The following is a 17,302-nucleotide window of genomic DNA, read 5'->3' as shown; positions in this document are numbered from 1 at the left end:
TGCCCAAATAGCTTGTGATATAAAGTGTGTGAAAGGCCTGAAAAAGAGACACCAAAGGAAGGTGAGAGAATGTGGGCAGGGAAGAAGAATAAAGTGAAAAGCAAAACATATCCTAAGGCTAGCGGGGGAAAGCATTTAGCAGTACAAACAGAAAACGGCTGGGAAGGTGTGCCAGCGGGCTGCTGACTTAACACACTGTAGAGGAAGGAAATAGAGAAGGAAGAATAAGAGGAGTAGGGGGGACACACACACTGTGGGCTGAACACAATATAACAGTATTCTTCAGGGATGAACACGGCAAGAAGCAAACCCCCACTTTCAAAGTACACACACACACACACACACACACACACACACACACACACACACACACACACACACACACACACACACACACACACACACACACACACACACACACACACACACACACACACACACACACACACACACACACACACACACACACACACACACACACACACACACACACACACACACACACACACACACACACTTACAGAGGTATGCAGTCAGTTGCTATGTAAACAGTTGGGGACAGAGTGCACAAAGTGCTCCTCTTGGGTCTCATGACCTGCAGCAGTCGTGATGGTCTCATGATTTGATTGAGCGGGACAATGAAGGCCACAGTAAAAAAAAACAACAGACTTTTTGCTTTGCCTGCAACAGGGAAAAGAGAACCAAGAACCTCCATGAGCTGTTTATTAATTCCCTGCAAGTATCACGCAGATCCACTTAAGCAAAGAAGGTACTGTATGCCACACTGAAAGCACAGGGAGGTGCAACAGCTAAAGCCTTGTGAGAATTGAGAGCTGTTAAGTTCTCTCTCAGCGAAACAGAGGTTTTTGCATTGATATCAGCTGACATCTGAAGGTGTGAAAACACCGTGTGCATGGGCATGTGTGTCACGCATGTACCTCGTAAACCAGCCTCAGTCCTTTACATACTATACATGAGGTGAACACATGTCTGTTGGGACCGTGGATTGCTTCTTGACAGGAGAGATGAAATGTGTCAGCCTCAAGTGATACCAGGAGTGTGTACAGTTCATGTTCTTCAGTGTAGGAAGGCTACATGAGACAAGTAAATGTCAATATTTCACACGTAGCTTGATTGACTTAGACACAATTGCCACTTTGTTTAATTCTACTTGAATAACTACATTTCTACACTGTAGCTTATGCACATATGACATTTAATCCCTTGAATCTTGAATAATTGAAAAATTGGAGAAGTGCTTGATGATTCAGAGCTCTGGACATATATGTTGATTAGTATTAAAGCCTGTGTCTTTTAAGAGAACAGTCAGAGAAAATACTGTCAGGAGACTGAATATAACAGGGATTGATTCGGAGTTTAAAGTGTGGTAATTTTGCTACAAAGAATTATTATTAGTAGTTTTTTTTAAATTATGGGACACTTGTTTTATTTTACATTAACAGACCATTTTGCTTAAGGTTTCATCTCCTTATCGACTACTCTTTAATGAATTACCATAAGAAATCTGTTATACAACAAGATGATGCATTCCCAAGTTTCAGTTCTCAGAATTGCATCCATTTCTCTAATTTAATATAAATGTAATAAAGACATATTTCTACTAATATCTGCTTTATAATAATAATTATACAATCAGCGGAAGCAGCTGTGTGCACTGTGGTGCAGGTCCGTCCTTACCTTGTTAGGCTGACTGAAGAAGGGGTTGCCGGCGCAGCGCTGGTTGATGACGTCTCTGATCAGGTGCTTCTGTCCGTTGTAGGTGGTGAGGATGCTGATGCGGTCAGCAGGGTAGCCCAACAGACGCATGTACATGAACAGAGCGACGCTGTACTCCGCCTCCGCAAGGTTCTACACAGGGAGGATAGAGAAAAGGGAGAGGGTATGATTCAATTATCATAGTTTACCCATACAGTATTTAACACAAGAAAGAAAGGAAAAAATATGCGTTTGGGAAATTGGCTTTGAGAAGCTATTGTCTATCAATGTGGTAATTTTGTTGTGAAGTACTTGGAATTATCGAAATGCATTAGTCTGTCTTTCCCAATCAGCACAGTCAGGGCTGTCTGCTGTGTTGGACACCTCGCTGTTCTCATTTCCTTCTACTTTCACATCCTGCTCTAGCCCTTCCCTCGTCTATTAAATGTTTAACTTTTTCGGCGGATTAAAGCCCACTCATTCATGCATGCCAGAGTAACTATCTGATTTGGGTTGGAATTAATTGCATCAGACGATGCTGCACACCGCCACAAACCAGGCTGAGACAAAATGTCCCAATTTAAGGATCCCCTGCACAGAAGCGAGGACGTCAAATAGCGTATTTCTACTGTGGCTTTGATATTTATAAAAAGAGGAGCAGCTGATAGCTTTTTCAGCGAGAAAGTTTGGATCACCAAAAGTTCCATTAGTCAATCAACGGCAGAATGACATCGTTAAATAACACCAATGCAAAATCATCTACAGTTTAACGAGGAAAAACTAAAGATTAGGGCTAGTTGTTTTCAGTTTCAGTACAAAGACATTCCACCAGGAGCAAATATATATATTCAAACACATGAAAATAAAAAAACACATTGTCCTAAACATGACACCAAATGTCCAGGCCCGAGGACAACAACACAAGACCTTGTCCTCTAACTGGGACTTAATGTAAAGGCCAGTGTTGCATGCATCATTCGGCCCTCTTACGATCAACAAATTCCTCGGCATGTGCATCCTATCCTGGCTTCAAGGCTACACTCTGCCCTTCAAATGTGACCAAAAAAGGAGAAGAAAGAAGCCAACAGTATGCATTATTCATCCGGTTTCAATTAGGCCTGGACTGCAGCCTCACATCTTTGATAATAATGTATGCAGCTCCATCAACAGTTCCTGATCCAGCTGCACTGGAGTCAAAACATCAAAAACAGTGACAGCCTTTGTTCTTCTTCCCCGGTTACCTGTCTCCAAATGGCACAAACTCTAAAGTTTAATAACATCATATCAAGAAAGTAAAAAATCTACTATTCGATGTTTAGGGTCCTGATTGTGGCTGAAAACAACCAATTTGAGTTCTGCATCTTAATCCATTAAAACATAGTCAGAGAGACACACACGAGGAGTGGTATCTATGTAGGCACGTGGTTGGCATTTCCAGCCTTGCCTACCATATGTGCATATTTAACATAAATGTGATCTAATGCCCCAACACTCCAGAGAACTCGTTAACCATAACAACAAGGTCATGCCAACCAAACCCAGCGGAGTTTAAGCCAATGGCCCGAGGCTACATGAGGACTGGAGAGGATGGAAGGGGATGAAACAGGGACAGAAACAGAAGGGGGGAGAGGATTGCAAATGGTGGTACAAACGCATTAGAGGTAGTAAGAAGATAAATCTACCTGTGAGCTAACACTGCTTTTTGCACTTATGTAATTTAAAATGTAGCGTGTGAAGCAGAAAAGCCTAACAGCCTAGTGGCGGAGAAGAGCAATTTTTCTAACAACAGAAGATGTGGATTTAGATAAGCATCTTACCCTTTATGAGCCATTTGACGACTTGGGAAGCACTAATAATGGGCTGAGACTCAATACGCTGAGTGCTCTGACAAATGAGGCGAAGAAACAGGAACAGACCTTTGGACTGTCTGAGTGCACGCACGTGTGTGTGTGTGTGTGTGTGTGTGTGTATACGATGGATGTGCAGTTCCTGTGGAAGTGCAAAGCAGGCTTGTGGCAGTGTTTGTTCAGCTGTGACAGGCATTCAGCATACACTGGATACAATTGCTTCTCTAGAGTCCAATTTATCCCTTCTGGTTCCTAGGAAAGTGCATGCATGCGTGTTTTGGTGTGTGTGCGTGTGCATGCGTGTGTGTGCACATAAGACATAGTGAGTGATACAGTTAATTCCCTTGAGGGGCCTTAAAATGGCAACAGGCAAATGGAGTTGAGGTCCATGTGACCTGATGCCTCGAGAAGTGCACATGGTCTGGATTTAAGAACAATAGGAAGCTTCAGAAACATGAGCAGGCACAGTGTTGAGCTGCGGTAATATTCATGAAGCACTGAGAGATCTTCACTGAGGCTTTAAACAAATCAGTGTCTCACTTATCAGGTTTCTCCAACAAATATGCTGCTTTTAGTTTCATTCCTGTACTGAAAGGAATTCAGAACTCCTACCAATCCAGTAACGTGAAATAAAGTACTAAATACTTTTGCTGTTACATTTGATCTCCTGTGCCAGTAAAGATTTTTCTTTCTTTTTTTTTAACTAACCCCCTATCAACCCTGCCTTCCGCCCACACAGCAATGTCATACTGAAACACAATCTGGCTCCTGGTGTGAAAGACATACCCACTAGTCTGTGCTGGGCAGGCAGGGCTCACTGCAGACTAAGCAGGGTTATGAATATAACATATGAACCGGCAGCTAAACCATTTAAATTTTAAAATGAATGAAATGCTGTACAACAAGCGATTCAGAGGAAAAGGAGGTTAGGGCAGAATGTGGATCTCTGCTCTGGTGAAACTAAGTGTGGGTGAGTGTAGATCTGTGTAAAAGAGAGTATAAAACTGTGCTGGGAAACTATTTTTGCTGTTTTTACATCGTGTACATACCTTTGCTACCAATATACTAAATACTGGAGCAGCAAGTTATTTAAAGCATAACACATTTATACTCTTAGTATCGCATGACTGTTTTTGAAATATTTTTGTGAAAATATTGTTTTACAGCATGGATTATCATTAGTCCCCCTTTTCTTGGTTATACACACAGCTCAAATTGACACGCCTTCTGGTTGCCACACAAGCTTGCTTTGCGCCGTTGGTATCCAGGCATGCTTTCTGCAGCAAATCATTTTACCATACGCAACACATGGTAGTGAATGTGTTGCTAGAGTCTAGTCGAGTACAGGAAGGCATTCCCCGTCACAGTTGTGGTGTGTGTTTATTTGTTTACTTATTGTGCACTACTACTGACCTGGTAGAAGTAAGGGTTGGGCTCCGATTCTCCCACCCCATTGAAGTCCTCCACGTTCACAAGCTGGAAGTCGAAGGTGAGTCCGGGGTTGGGCACCTGGAACTCAGGCTGCAGCTGGACATGAGGCAGGTTCCCCAGTTGTTTGTAGCGCCAGTTGTACAGGTTGCACAGGCTGTAGGACACAAAGAAACACATTAAGTCATGCTGCTGTTTTCTGTGATGACCGTTAACCCTTAATGAGACATTTGGTCAAACTTCCTCCAGCTTTGTGTCCCGCCATGGAGACCCACCTTGCTCGAGCTCGGCCCTGTGCATCCAGATCGATGGTGGGCACTCCGAGGCGCACAAACCGTGTGAAGAGAGACTGCTCCATGTTGGAGTACTTCTGGAAGGCCATGTTCTTGATAACAGGGGGAAGCTGATGGTGGTCTCCAATCATAATCCAGCGCTTCAGTCGGCTGTAGCCATCCTCTGGGTTCTGTAGAGGGGAAGACGGAAAAGAGGAGTCCAGACTTAGTAATGTTTCTTCCAATTTTTGGCCAGTCTTTCAGTGTAAGTTCTGGTTTGTAATGACTTAACGAAATTATGAAGTGCACATGCAATCAGACAACAAGATGAGAAGTGGTCAGTGACGCATGAAGGGCTTGTACAGTTTTTTTTACTCATGTCTACGTCATGTTTCCAGATTTGGCCAATTAAATATAGTTTATTTGCAGCTTGACCTCAGACGCATATGATATATCAACCACTGCACGTCAAGGGTTGATTCAATCTCTCAAATCCCTGATAAGGGTTGAATGTCTGGACAAAGAAAGGGGAAGGGAGGACGAGGAATAAACAGTTCTGCTGTGATGTACATCTGGCAGAAGGCTCGGACTGTGACTCACTAGAGTAGAGAGATAAAGTGAGGAACTCTGGCGAGGTTGTTGGATTGGCTGATGTGCTTAATGATCTCATCTGTAAACAGACATTAGCACTATCTCGGACAATTAGGCACAACTACCAAAGACAAGCAACCATTACTGTGCTCGTAGGCCATCAGTCAGACCTTAACAGAGAACGTCAGGTGGTAGAAGGCAGTCCCGAGTTAAGGATTAAACTAGGCTTGATGTCAGAACTTTTGACAGTGCTTAGGCCTGGAAGTGATTTTTTCTGGTAAGGCATGACTGCAGTTTTTCTAAAAGACAGGATTAACAGCTTAAAATTATACACTAATGTTTTAAGAATCGGGACATTTACCTGTAACAGGAGGGGGATGAAGGTCTCGATCTCCAGAATCTGAGCAGCTTCTTCCATCAGGATATTGTCATACTATTAAAAAAAGAATCAGCAGTTTCAACCAAGACTTAAACCAACGACACATAATGTTAGTGCAGTAAATGCAATCTTAACCAGGTTATATTCTTTACTTAATTATAGAGCATACCTTAAATCCCAGCTCTACAAGGTCATGACGTTTGAGGGCAGCATGTGTACAGGTCATCGCAATGATTTTGGCTTCCTTCACGAGCAGATACTTGGAGCGGTCGAGTCCACTTCTCAAAAGCTCAAAGGCCCTAAACTCCTATAGGACAGACAAGAGAAGAGTCAACGACGGCATACAGAAATATTTGGGAAAAACAAAAACAATAAAACAAAAGCAGCAACTTTTCTGACCTCTAAGAATCACTTATCCATCTTAGACTTGAATAAATGTGTGTTCATCCGTCTGTGAATAAAGTTTTGCTTTCATGTTTTTATAGTGGGGTTGTGAGGGGAAACTTAAATGGCCTTCTGACAAATTGATGGATGAATACTATCAAAGATGATGGATACGGTGATTATCTAGGGTGAAATAATCCCACCTCTAAAAGAAAACACAGAGTTCAATATTCAGAAGCAACACCAATACCTTGTTGTGTCTACGTACATTCAAAAAAAGTTGGCTTTATAAAAATGAGCGATTAACCTTAGAACTCTGATTAAGGTTCAAGGGTTTTTATTGTAATATGAACAGTAGCTACAGTGTAGTTATGGCAATGAAAATCTTAGGTCCTGAGCTCCTCCAACAATGCCAACATATTATATAGAGGACATAAGACAAAATAAGAAGATAAATAAAAATAGTGCAAAATTAAACAGAGTAGGGTAAATTAGAGAAAATAGTGCAGGTTATATATGTGATGATGAAGTTATATACATACAATAAATAAATACAATAAGCCAAATCATGCCGGGAATGTTGAAAGTAATGCAGGATTCTATCAACATGTATAATAAAATAAATGAAATATACGAACAGAATGTAAGGTGAAATATTGTACAGTGAAGTCCAATTAAATACTGTTGAAGTGATAACTATTAAGATAATAAATCAAACAAATTGTAAGATGCAACCAGATGTTTTGGGTTATGGAGGCACATGCGTTTATCATTCTGATAAACGTATGTGGAATGAAACTGTGTCTGAGTCCAATAGCTCAAATCACCTTTACTTTTGATACCGGTCATCGTTAAAATGATGGGCAAGTTGCTAGCCATTTCATTCAATACCGCACCATGTATGTTGAGTTGTTGGAGGAGCACGCGACATAAGATTTTCATTGCCAACATATACGCTGTATCTGCTGTGCATATGACAAATAAAACCTTGAAACCTTGAAACCTTGAAACCAATACACAGTTAACAAAATCCCTCTGTGTTCTATCCTCATTAAAAACACAGTCTCTTTTCCCATGGTGCAGTGCAACAGAGGTCAGCAAGCCACAGGGCTGCCCGGGGAGGGTATACTGGGTGTAGTTAGCTGCTCAATAATGGCAACTTGAGGAGCACTTTAGCACAGATTGTCTTACAGACCTTACACTGGAATGAAAAATGCAAGGCTCGTTAAAAAAATGAATAATCTGAATACGTTCTCTTCAGAGGGCCAATACCACCGCACTAAGAAAGGGGAATATAGGTAAACGTGTGCTTTCTTCCGATTGCCACACTAGCTGTGTAGAGGTATGGAAGGCAGAGAGGTTGGGAAGAAGTGGACCCGGACAGCCCTGGGGTATAAATATTTGATGTGTTACTATTTCAGCATTAATATTAAACCGATCAAAACATGCAATATTGATGAGATCTATTTTTAACCCCCATGGCTCCAGAGTGGTTGAAGGGTGAAATCAAGATGGGAAGGTTTCACTGAAACTGAGAAGCGGGGGCAGAGAGGGGAAAAAAGAGTAAATAGCAGTAAAGATGTGGTGGGTCTGCAGGAAACCTGAGACGTTTATACGGGAGGAACCCAGGAGGCACAGCGCGTCGCTGTCTATCTGTCGAGCACGTTTTTAAGACAGCTTATTCAAAAGTGCTTTTACATTTGAAAAGTCAGACGGACAAGCGAATTCAGCAGAATGTTGCTTTGTCTACCCTGTGCCACGGACAGCAGTTCCTCTTAATGGGTGTAAAGATTTCACTGCAGCAAGGGTGAGGCTGCGGGAGGAGGGAGAGGTGCTGTGATGCAGTGATACAGAGGCCAGCCAGATAAATCAAGGTCGCCACACGTGTTGGGATATTACCTCCAGCCAATAACTTCTTTATTGCTTTTCCGAGACCTTCTTGGTGTTCCCATAAATCTGAAATGTTATTGTTATCCCTGTAGAAAACACTGGATGGGCTGAGAGGGAAGAATAACACATTCAGCTGTGTGTTTGTAAGAGTGTGGTAAAGAGTGACAGGGAGAGTAAAAAGAAGATAAGCAGTAATTGCCTTCCTCACTTTGTTGTTACGCTTATCTTTTTAACGGGGTCAGCAATCGTCTCAACAATTAAACAGTACAAGTAATGTTTAGTATCTTATAGGGAAGCAAGCAAAGGGAGGTGTGATGGCTAACCACTTCTAACCTTCAGCAACATGTCACTGTGGTGGACGGGAAGGCACTTTTATTTGTAGACGAGAGTTTGTGCAACACCTGGACACACAGATGGTAAATAGTCCGAGTACCATCAGCCAAAGTGTGTGTGTGTTTGAAGAAGGAAAGACAAATCTGTGTTTACCTTAGATAATGTGTGCGTCTCTGCATGCTATTTGTTGCTGTAGTGCAGTATCACACTGAGGTAACCTCCTTACATCCCACTGGGTGTTGCTCAGCAGTGAGGGGACTAGTTAACCGTGTGTTCCTACCTCCAGCTGGGTGAATATTTTCTTGATGTGGCGGTAGCAGCCCTCTGCGATGTCCATGTCCTCTTCGTATGAGCGACCCTTGAATACAGGCTGGGGGGCGTTGGAGAAGTACTTGTGAAAGGGAAAGTTTGCCGCCACAGGTTGCACCTCCATTTCCTTGCTCTGCTTCGGCCTGACTTTGCTCATGTACTCTTCCCAGCGAGATATCACCTGTAATGGGTAGACAAAGCACACACGTTATCCTATGAATGTTGAGAGGCCGAGCCCAGTGTAATAATCTGTGATTACTGTTTGCTAAAGACTCCACACATCCTCTTTTTTTTTTGGTTTCTATATGTTAATACATGTCTTTTCAATAGAACCAAGCTTTTTGCGTGCATGAGACTGAGTCTGATGTCTGCCTAAATGTCGAATGAGAACACAGCGAGTGTTCTGCAAGGCTGTGCTCAGTCTATATTTTCCCTTTAATTAGTTGACCATAGCAAAAGAAAATAAACAAACGAGAACAGATAGCCTCACTTGTACTGAGGAGCCCCTGCTGAGCAACTAATAACCCAGTTTCAACCAAACAGCGGGTAGCCTATTTCTATAAATACCACTGAAAAACAACATTATGGATAACATTAATGAGTCTGCTAGAGGAATCAGCTTGATTACATGTTAAGTATATGTCTATGGACTATTAGGATGAGTACATGTGTGTTATCATAAGGTAATCATTGATCACTGACCGAGTAGTCCGCTCATGATCACTGATTCACTACTCTAACAACTTCTTGACATTTACATCTTCGAATGTCAAAGATCCAGATTGTTGGCCAGTGTCTACAGCTAAAACAAACATGATACCTTGAGAATCCAGTCTCCATGCAATATCAAATTAATAAGGGACCACGGTGGTGTGTGTATGAGAGAGGCAACTGACAGATTCCTGGCAAAGTGCAAAAAGGGCCACGTGAACATCATCAGAAATAAACTCTGCATACCGAGTCGTTACCACCTATCCAAACTATGTCACTGGGAGCTTTACACTGCTTTTACAGTATAGTCTAATATGACTGCTGTGATGCAAGATAGTTCACAAAAAAGGTTGGATTTTCACTTGAGCCTGGCATCACCTGAAAATGACAGCTAGACGCTGCACTGCTTCATGTGGAAATTATCTGTAATGTCTTTTTTTAAATCCCTCCTAAAGACGAACCTAAGTAATTGTCTGCCGTGGCATTTCTCCTACAGCCTGAGAGGACGGTGTAATTAGGTGACAGGATTAAGCAGCGAGGGTTGAGACTGTTACCGGATAATTGTAGCCCAGGCAAAAATAAGCAGCAAGTCTGGGGAATGAATATTTTAAGAATGTCTGGGTTTGATTGGCATGGACATGTCTAAGGAACAAGAGGGAGGAACAAATCTATTGTAATTAATTCAGCAAAATCTCCTGGATCCCCTGAACTTTCTTTTTAGAAACTCAATATTAATATCCAATTCGTAAGGTTTGTTCTGCTAAACCTCAATTACCGATTTTATTTACACAGACGCTTTGAGCCTGATGGACTATTGTACAGGATATCAAACATTGCCAAGTGCAAAAGAAAGGAAGTATAGCTGTTTTACATTTTGTGGCATGTTCTGCTTATTGCAGAAATATATACACAGTTATAGGTCTTACCTGGTAGAGGTAGAAGTGTCCAGCTGTTTCACAGGTGTAAGAAACATCTCCCGGGACATCCAAGCTCTCCTGTAACCTCCCCACCTCTCTGAGGAGCTCCAGTCTTCTGGCTAGGACATAGTTTACTCGGCCATATCTGGAAGCAGACAGCATGGCATTGTTAGTCTAAAATCCAAACACCTTTTCATATAGGGACAGACAGACCAAAAGGATGATACAATGGAGCCAAGTTTAGCTTTCAACCAGCTGTTTATAGAAGTTGCAGAATCAAATCTTCTAGTGGGGTCAGACTGATCTGATATGAATACTTTCCCTCTGTCGCTTTAGTTTGTTAAAATGTGACTTCATCTTGAATTTTAGATTGTTGTGTTGATTTATTTATATATATATAAACTATCTATCTTATTAATTTGACCCAAAAGAGAACATAGATTTAAAGAGGGCATCATTGTTCTTGATTGAACACACAGTTTGTTTAGGTTGCATTATGCATGTTTTTTATAGCTTAATACATTTCAAAGAAGTATCAGTTGGCAACAAGACACAGGAAGGAGGACAGGAAGTGGGCGGGGTCACAGGGTAACACTAGAGGTGAATTCTATTTTAAGACCCTTCGCAAATATCCTCCATCAGCAGATGACTCGAAGAAAGACACAAGGGGTCCGCTGTTTGGCCTGAATAAAATTAAATAAAATTGGGAGTGACCTTGCTTCACAGGATGACGAACCTGTAATGAATTCAGGTACTTAGACAGAAAACCCAGAATAGATACACAGCTGTGAAGCAGCTTTGCATGTCTACCAAAGAGGCATCGTCTTTTTACTGGACAAAAAAAACAAGCTGTCCACAACTGAACCTCCAACTTGGTGAAGGTCTCCAATAAAAAGAACCAAACATGCACTCTCTGCAATCTCATTAAAACAGCTCCAAAGTCATCATAAAATGCAGGGGGAGGCATTGTTAACGGATGGTGTTGCAGCGTTGCCTTCGTTAGGCTTTCGGGGGGCGTTCATCTCATATACAGTGTTAATTAAATCTCTCCGGCTCCCTCCTCCGCTGGTGTCAGTGGGGTGGAAGGAGTGTGGAGTCTGCATGTTGTTAGTAGGCAGCCAGGCAGGGGGAACATATTAAATGCTGCTAGCAAAAGCTCTTTTATGTCAGTGTTGCTGCATAATTTAAGAATGTAACAGACTGCGTCTATGTGCAGACACCAGTTCCCACTCCATGCCCCGCTATTCATACTACATTCATACAGTCACAGCGAGCAGGAGTCATACACCGGGTAAAGCAAATGAGCGACGTGCATCACCCCTCCCTTCCTCTGAGCTAAGAGCTATAGGGTGCAATTTGCTCAGTGCCACAGATGGATAAGTGGTAATTAACAATGTAGGTTATGAGGAAACTTTAAATAGTGCCAGCAGAAAAATGTAATTAATATTCAACGACACCGAGCTATTTATATCTAGGTGCCTGCTAAAAAGCATTGCTAGCAAAAAAAAAGAAGGTCTTGGCAGATAATGTTTTTTAAATTTAGCAGGAGTCATGAAGAACTGTTAATGTTTTGGGTATATGAGAGTCTCTGTTTCTCCAGTGAGTGCTTAAAGTGCACTGCCCCCAAACGTCTCTTTCCCTATCTCACTATGTCTCAGTAGTAAGGACTGAGTCACTATCCTTCAAGGCATAACACAATAACACACACACACCACACACACATTGGAGTTTACACATAAATGGGGATAAGAGAGCTGGCAACTACTGGGGCTTCTTTAACAGGACTCTAGTGGTTCCTGTCTGAGGCCATTTGTTTTTGGCTGTGCCACCTGTGCTACATGAAGAATAGCAGCATTGTGTGTCCATTAGAGTGTTGGAAAAAAAGTTACAACTAGGGTAAAAGATCAGTCAGGGAATGTGGCCACCTCAGATAAAGGGCCTGAGCTAAATACACATTATGTATTTCTTTGTGCATTTATTAATGTATTTTTTAGTCTTAGTGTTGATTATTTATTCATTATAAGGGCTTAATGAATTTCTGAGCATGGGTTATGAAAATAGATATAGCTACTTCCCTGTTCAAGGTATAGCAATCATTTTATTTATTTTTTACATTAAAAACATTCCTCCTACTACCATTGGTCCAGAACAGAGCAAGTGGAATAGCCTCTGAGGGCAGGGCTGCAGGGAGAGATCACTTACACTGGTGGAATGGCCTTAGAGGCCATCAATGTCTAATGAAGATAAACCAGGTCCATGGCTCGCATATGAGAGTATCGAGTAGCCCTGTCACTGTGTTGGTTCAGACTAATTATGTATGTGGGCAGCTGGGATGCATTCGTGTGTATCGACTGCTTTGATCAAACTGTAAAGGTTGCCTACGTAATTTATATGCACTATAAATAAGTCTGTAAGAATGTTCACACATGCACGTATACATGCAATTCGTCTTGTGTGCATGTCTGTTTTTTTTCGGTGCATCTATCGGTGTGTGTTTGTGTGTGTTCTCTCGCCACCAGCCCCTGGCAGTCCTCACCTGCTGAAGTCCTTTTCAGTTTCCAGCTCCTCTTCTCCGTGGCCCAGACGCAGGAGATGGCGCTCGTCGATGTCCAGAGCCATGATCTTTTCGAACAGCTGGTTCAGAGCCTGGTGTAGGATGAACCATGGAAACAAAAAGAAAAACATGATCAGACATAGAAACATATTCTTTTATATATGCATGATCTTTGTTTCAACCCGTATGGATTTTCTGTATCTTGTTTAATCACTATGCATTTGGTCCAATTCTTCACACAGGGCTGTTTGTAATATATTTGAGTGAAACCATTGCAGTAATATAAGGTTTTCATCATTACATCCAGCTATTGCATTTTGTGGCCAAGCATTTTTGGCAAGCTTCCACTGCTGTAAAACAACAGCAGATTACTTTATGATTAAATACTGAGGAGAGTCCAGGTCGCCAGGGAGATTAGATTTTAATTTTTCCTCTATGGTTTGAATGTGACTTTTGGCTGACTAATGGGTAGCTCTGAGAACAAGCTCTATATTCTCCAGACGGCTCCATAAGATTTTTAAACAGGGTGTTCGGGAAACTTTTAGATGTGAGGTATTTATCAAGCCAGTTTGGGGTGTATATGTAGTGTGAGGTGTTTTAACCTGGTTAGAGTGTGTCACAATGAGGGTCCTCTGCTCAGGAAAGTTGTGATAGAGGTTGGAGATGATCTGAACGGCAACGTCTGTCTTTCCGGTACCTGGTGGTCCAACAACCTACAGACACAGAACCATAGATGAAGGAGGAGGTGTGAAAAAAGAAATTATTATTATTGTTTTTTTACACAGAAAAGAAGCAGAAGATGAGAAAAAAACAAAGTAAGGTCACATTGCATAGGCGCTTGCCCTGGAGACACCCTAGTGGTTGTGACAGCTAGGCCATGTGCATGTCAGAACGGGCTAGGCTGGTGCTCCATCGCCAGCCGTGCTCAGATACACAATGCAACAAGGTTGTGGTGCTGCCTGGCATGCTAAGACACAGTGAGTGCACAGATGGGCAGAAACACAGAGCTACTGAAAATGGAAAAAAGATACAGGAGGCAAGAGAATTTTATTAAGCTCCCTTCTGTACTGTATGCTAGTAGCACATTCTCTCTGTATACAGGTTACCGTGATAATTGAACTGAGCAACACATTTACTTAACTGGTGGGCGAATAGCCTCTAATTTACAAAATAAATATTCATGAAACCGGTTGGTCTTTGCGTTGGTATCTCAGGTGAGTAATTTCAACAAAAATAGTGGGTACAATTAGTTATTCCTGCATAAATCAGCTGATAATGAGCTCCTACATGAAAGCCAAGCCAGGCAGACCGGGAGGTGGTGCGAGTTGGCTGCTAACGACATGTGCCAAGATGGAAAGGTTAGAGCGGGTGAGGAGGGAGCGGAGAAAGGCATGCATGTAGAGTTGTTTTATGACTCTGATGATAGCCTACTTGCCATATTTTCCTGTGCTGGCTGTGTAATAAATAACTCAAGAGTCTGCTGCCAGCTTCCAACCACCACATCAATCAAATCACTCTCGTCAGAACAGTGTGTGTTACACTGCTCTTCAGCTCTCAATAGCAGGCTGGAATGACAGAGCTGTGGATGTGTGTATGGACTCCCTAGCTGTCATATGTGTCATTTCATGTGTGGCTGACTATGTTATCAGCAATGCCAACATTACAGAGAAGGTTTCAGGGATATGTGTCATCGCTTTACAAGAGTGATGGAAATAGGGACACCTGACAGCAGCACATTTACTGGCGAAGGAATTCCCTTTGGTGCAAGATTAATAGTTCCAAATCTTTATACCAGTGAGATGGAAAGGCATCTGCAGCATCCCACCCCTGCATATAGGATGGGTTTAACACATGGTTTCTCCTTCTAATTAAGTCCACAACTATAAACTTAAATGTTATTCTGTTACCTAAAGAATAAAGATGGAAACTTAATGAAATAGCTGGCTGTGTGTGTGGTTTTACAGCTTAAACATATCTGTATTGCTATCCATTAATCTTCCAAGCATAAATAGAGAGGCTAACTACACAACAATATTATGACAGCCAGATATTCATGATTACATTTTAGGCTGACACACTCAGTTTTGAAACCTGTGTAAGAAAGTCCATACCATGGTGAGTCCTGGCTGCATCCCGGCCCGAATGGCTTCAATCTGAGTCGGAGTGAACTGAATTGTGTTCCTGTAAAACATGAACATTGTTATATTAATACATCGAGTAATTAGTTGGATATACTGAATATCCTTGACAGCATCCTTTCACTATTTTTAAAGAGATGCCCCAAATATTATATTTAATGCATCTTTAAAGAATGTTGAATCAGGGCTCCCCCATGGACGTGTTGTTTCTATGATTTAAATATCAAAGTGTGAATTGGAAATGCTCAAACACTACAAGATGAATCTTTAATTTGCAATTATTATGTGGTGTTAAAATAAGCACACAGATATTTGCTGTTCAGAATTAATTACAAAAAATGTATTTATAGGCACAACTAAAATAGCGCCACAACATCCCATAGTGAGCAAGTCAGAGCAGACACCATGGAGACAAACAAAATCAATAATACACACATAAGAAGTCCACTTTTCTTTAGACTCCAAATATGTTTTAGATAAAGAGGTTAATGTTTTTTTCAGAGAGAAATCAAGGTTTATCCCAACAATGAAGTACCTTTGAACATTCATCTTGTTATATTGTGGACGAGGAGCCTGAATCTGTGCAGTGACTTCTCACCTTTTGGGCTGGTTGTAGGGGTAAGGCCCACGGTTGGGGGTGACAAAGGGCTCAACAATCAAGGTCTTGTCTTCACTTTGCTCTTCCACCGGTTCATCCGCCTTCCTTTTCTTCCCTTTTTCTGCTTTTTTTGAGATTGGGAACTTGATTCTGGTGAAGCAAAGGGAAGAATACGAGTAAATTATAACATGCTACAATATAATATATATTATTAACCATATCTAAACCTATTATTATTTTGAACAAGGTAATTCAACAAAAAAAATGTATTCATGATGTGATTATTGGGTCTTCGACTTTCACCTGAACGGGAAGACTTGCAGCTCGGGGTCATCCTCGGTGACCTTGATGGTGTAATCAGGGAAACACGACCGTAAATGGTCCAGGGACAGAAAGGTGTCATTGAAGTCCAACGTGGAGATCTGGTTAGGCATTTTGGAGTAGTGTGCGCTGCCTGGGTCGCCATAGCCTAGGATGATGTCGTGAAGCCAGTCCGGGACCACGCACTCTGTGTTCATCAGGTTTCTGATGGTCTCCAGCACCGCCTAAAACCGAGAGACAGAGAATGTGGGCAGTGAGCCTCGTCAGACAATAAAACAAGCTTCCCACAAGAGCTGGTTGAGCTGGATAAGAATAGCTTTGTGGTGGGCTGATGGGACAGCAGGTAATCTGTATGTCTGTCAATTATATTTTAATGATCTGCAAACTGTCTAATACCCTGAGCATCAAACACCGGGTAGAGGAACGTGTTTACTTTGATCTATGTCACACATCAAAGATGGAGAAGAATGTTTCCTGAATACCCATTAGTTCCTGCTCTTTTCAAATTCATAAAAAAAACGCTTCAAAATAAGCTGTTGTTTTCCCTGCTGTGAAAGACGGTAAAGGGTGTGCTGAATTAGAAATGGAAAATTTGACAAAGCTGTAATGAGAGGGTCTCAAATAAAAAGATGTGATAAACAGCAAGAGTTTTGAACAATGATTAACAATCAAAAAGTAGAAAATGAAGCAAATCAGCATAAGAAAGATGGGATATCTAACAAAAGTTTCACACACTTGCATAGATAACTTTAGTATGACCTGCTAAAACATTTTAATATCTGCAACAACATCTACATTTAACCCTTCTGCTGTTGGCCTGCGTATGTTACACTGACAATAAACAATTGTTATATTAGTATACAATGCTGGCTCGCTGCCACAGGGGAATTCTTAAAGGTTAGGGCGAGGTTGGG

At 41.7% G+C, this 17,302-nt stretch overlaps 1 protein-coding gene across 2 annotated transcripts in view; it reads right to left on the bottom strand.

Annotated features, from left to right (window-relative positions):
- The window catches only part of aqr (aquarius intron-binding spliceosomal factor), a 45,414-nt gene that overhangs the window by 9,418 nt on the left and 18,694 nt on the right, over positions 1-17,302 (bottom strand). For both annotated transcript variants that reach the window (XM_063909007.1, XM_063909008.1), the window contains exons 21-32: positions 16,371-16,612; positions 16,068-16,217; positions 15,443-15,512; positions 13,934-14,044; positions 13,314-13,423; positions 10,787-10,922; positions 9,121-9,330; positions 6,403-6,540; positions 6,216-6,287; positions 5,267-5,454; positions 4,977-5,148; positions 1,699-1,869 (exon numbers count right to left, since the gene is read on the bottom strand). In XM_063909007.1, the coding sequence (XP_063765077.1) occupies positions 1,699-1,869; positions 4,977-5,148; positions 5,267-5,454; positions 6,216-6,287; positions 6,403-6,540; positions 9,121-9,330; positions 10,787-10,922; positions 13,314-13,423; positions 13,934-14,044; positions 15,443-15,512; positions 16,068-16,217; positions 16,371-16,612 (1,770 nt within the window). The remainder of the gene's footprint in view (positions 1-1,698; positions 1,870-4,976; positions 5,149-5,266; positions 5,455-6,215; positions 6,288-6,402; positions 6,541-9,120; positions 9,331-10,786; positions 10,923-13,313; positions 13,424-13,933; positions 14,045-15,442; positions 15,513-16,067; positions 16,218-16,370; positions 16,613-17,302) is intronic.

Source organism: Eleginops maclovinus, chromosome 19 (genome assembly GCF_036324505.1).
Source record: "Eleginops maclovinus isolate JMC-PN-2008 ecotype Puerto Natales chromosome 19, JC_Emac_rtc_rv5, whole genome shotgun sequence".
Classification (NCBI taxonomy): domain Eukaryota; kingdom Metazoa; phylum Chordata; class Actinopteri; order Perciformes; family Eleginopidae; genus Eleginops; species Eleginops maclovinus.
The sequence above is the reverse complement of the archived record's forward strand: the minus strand, read 5'-3'. Positions and strand labels throughout refer to the sequence as shown.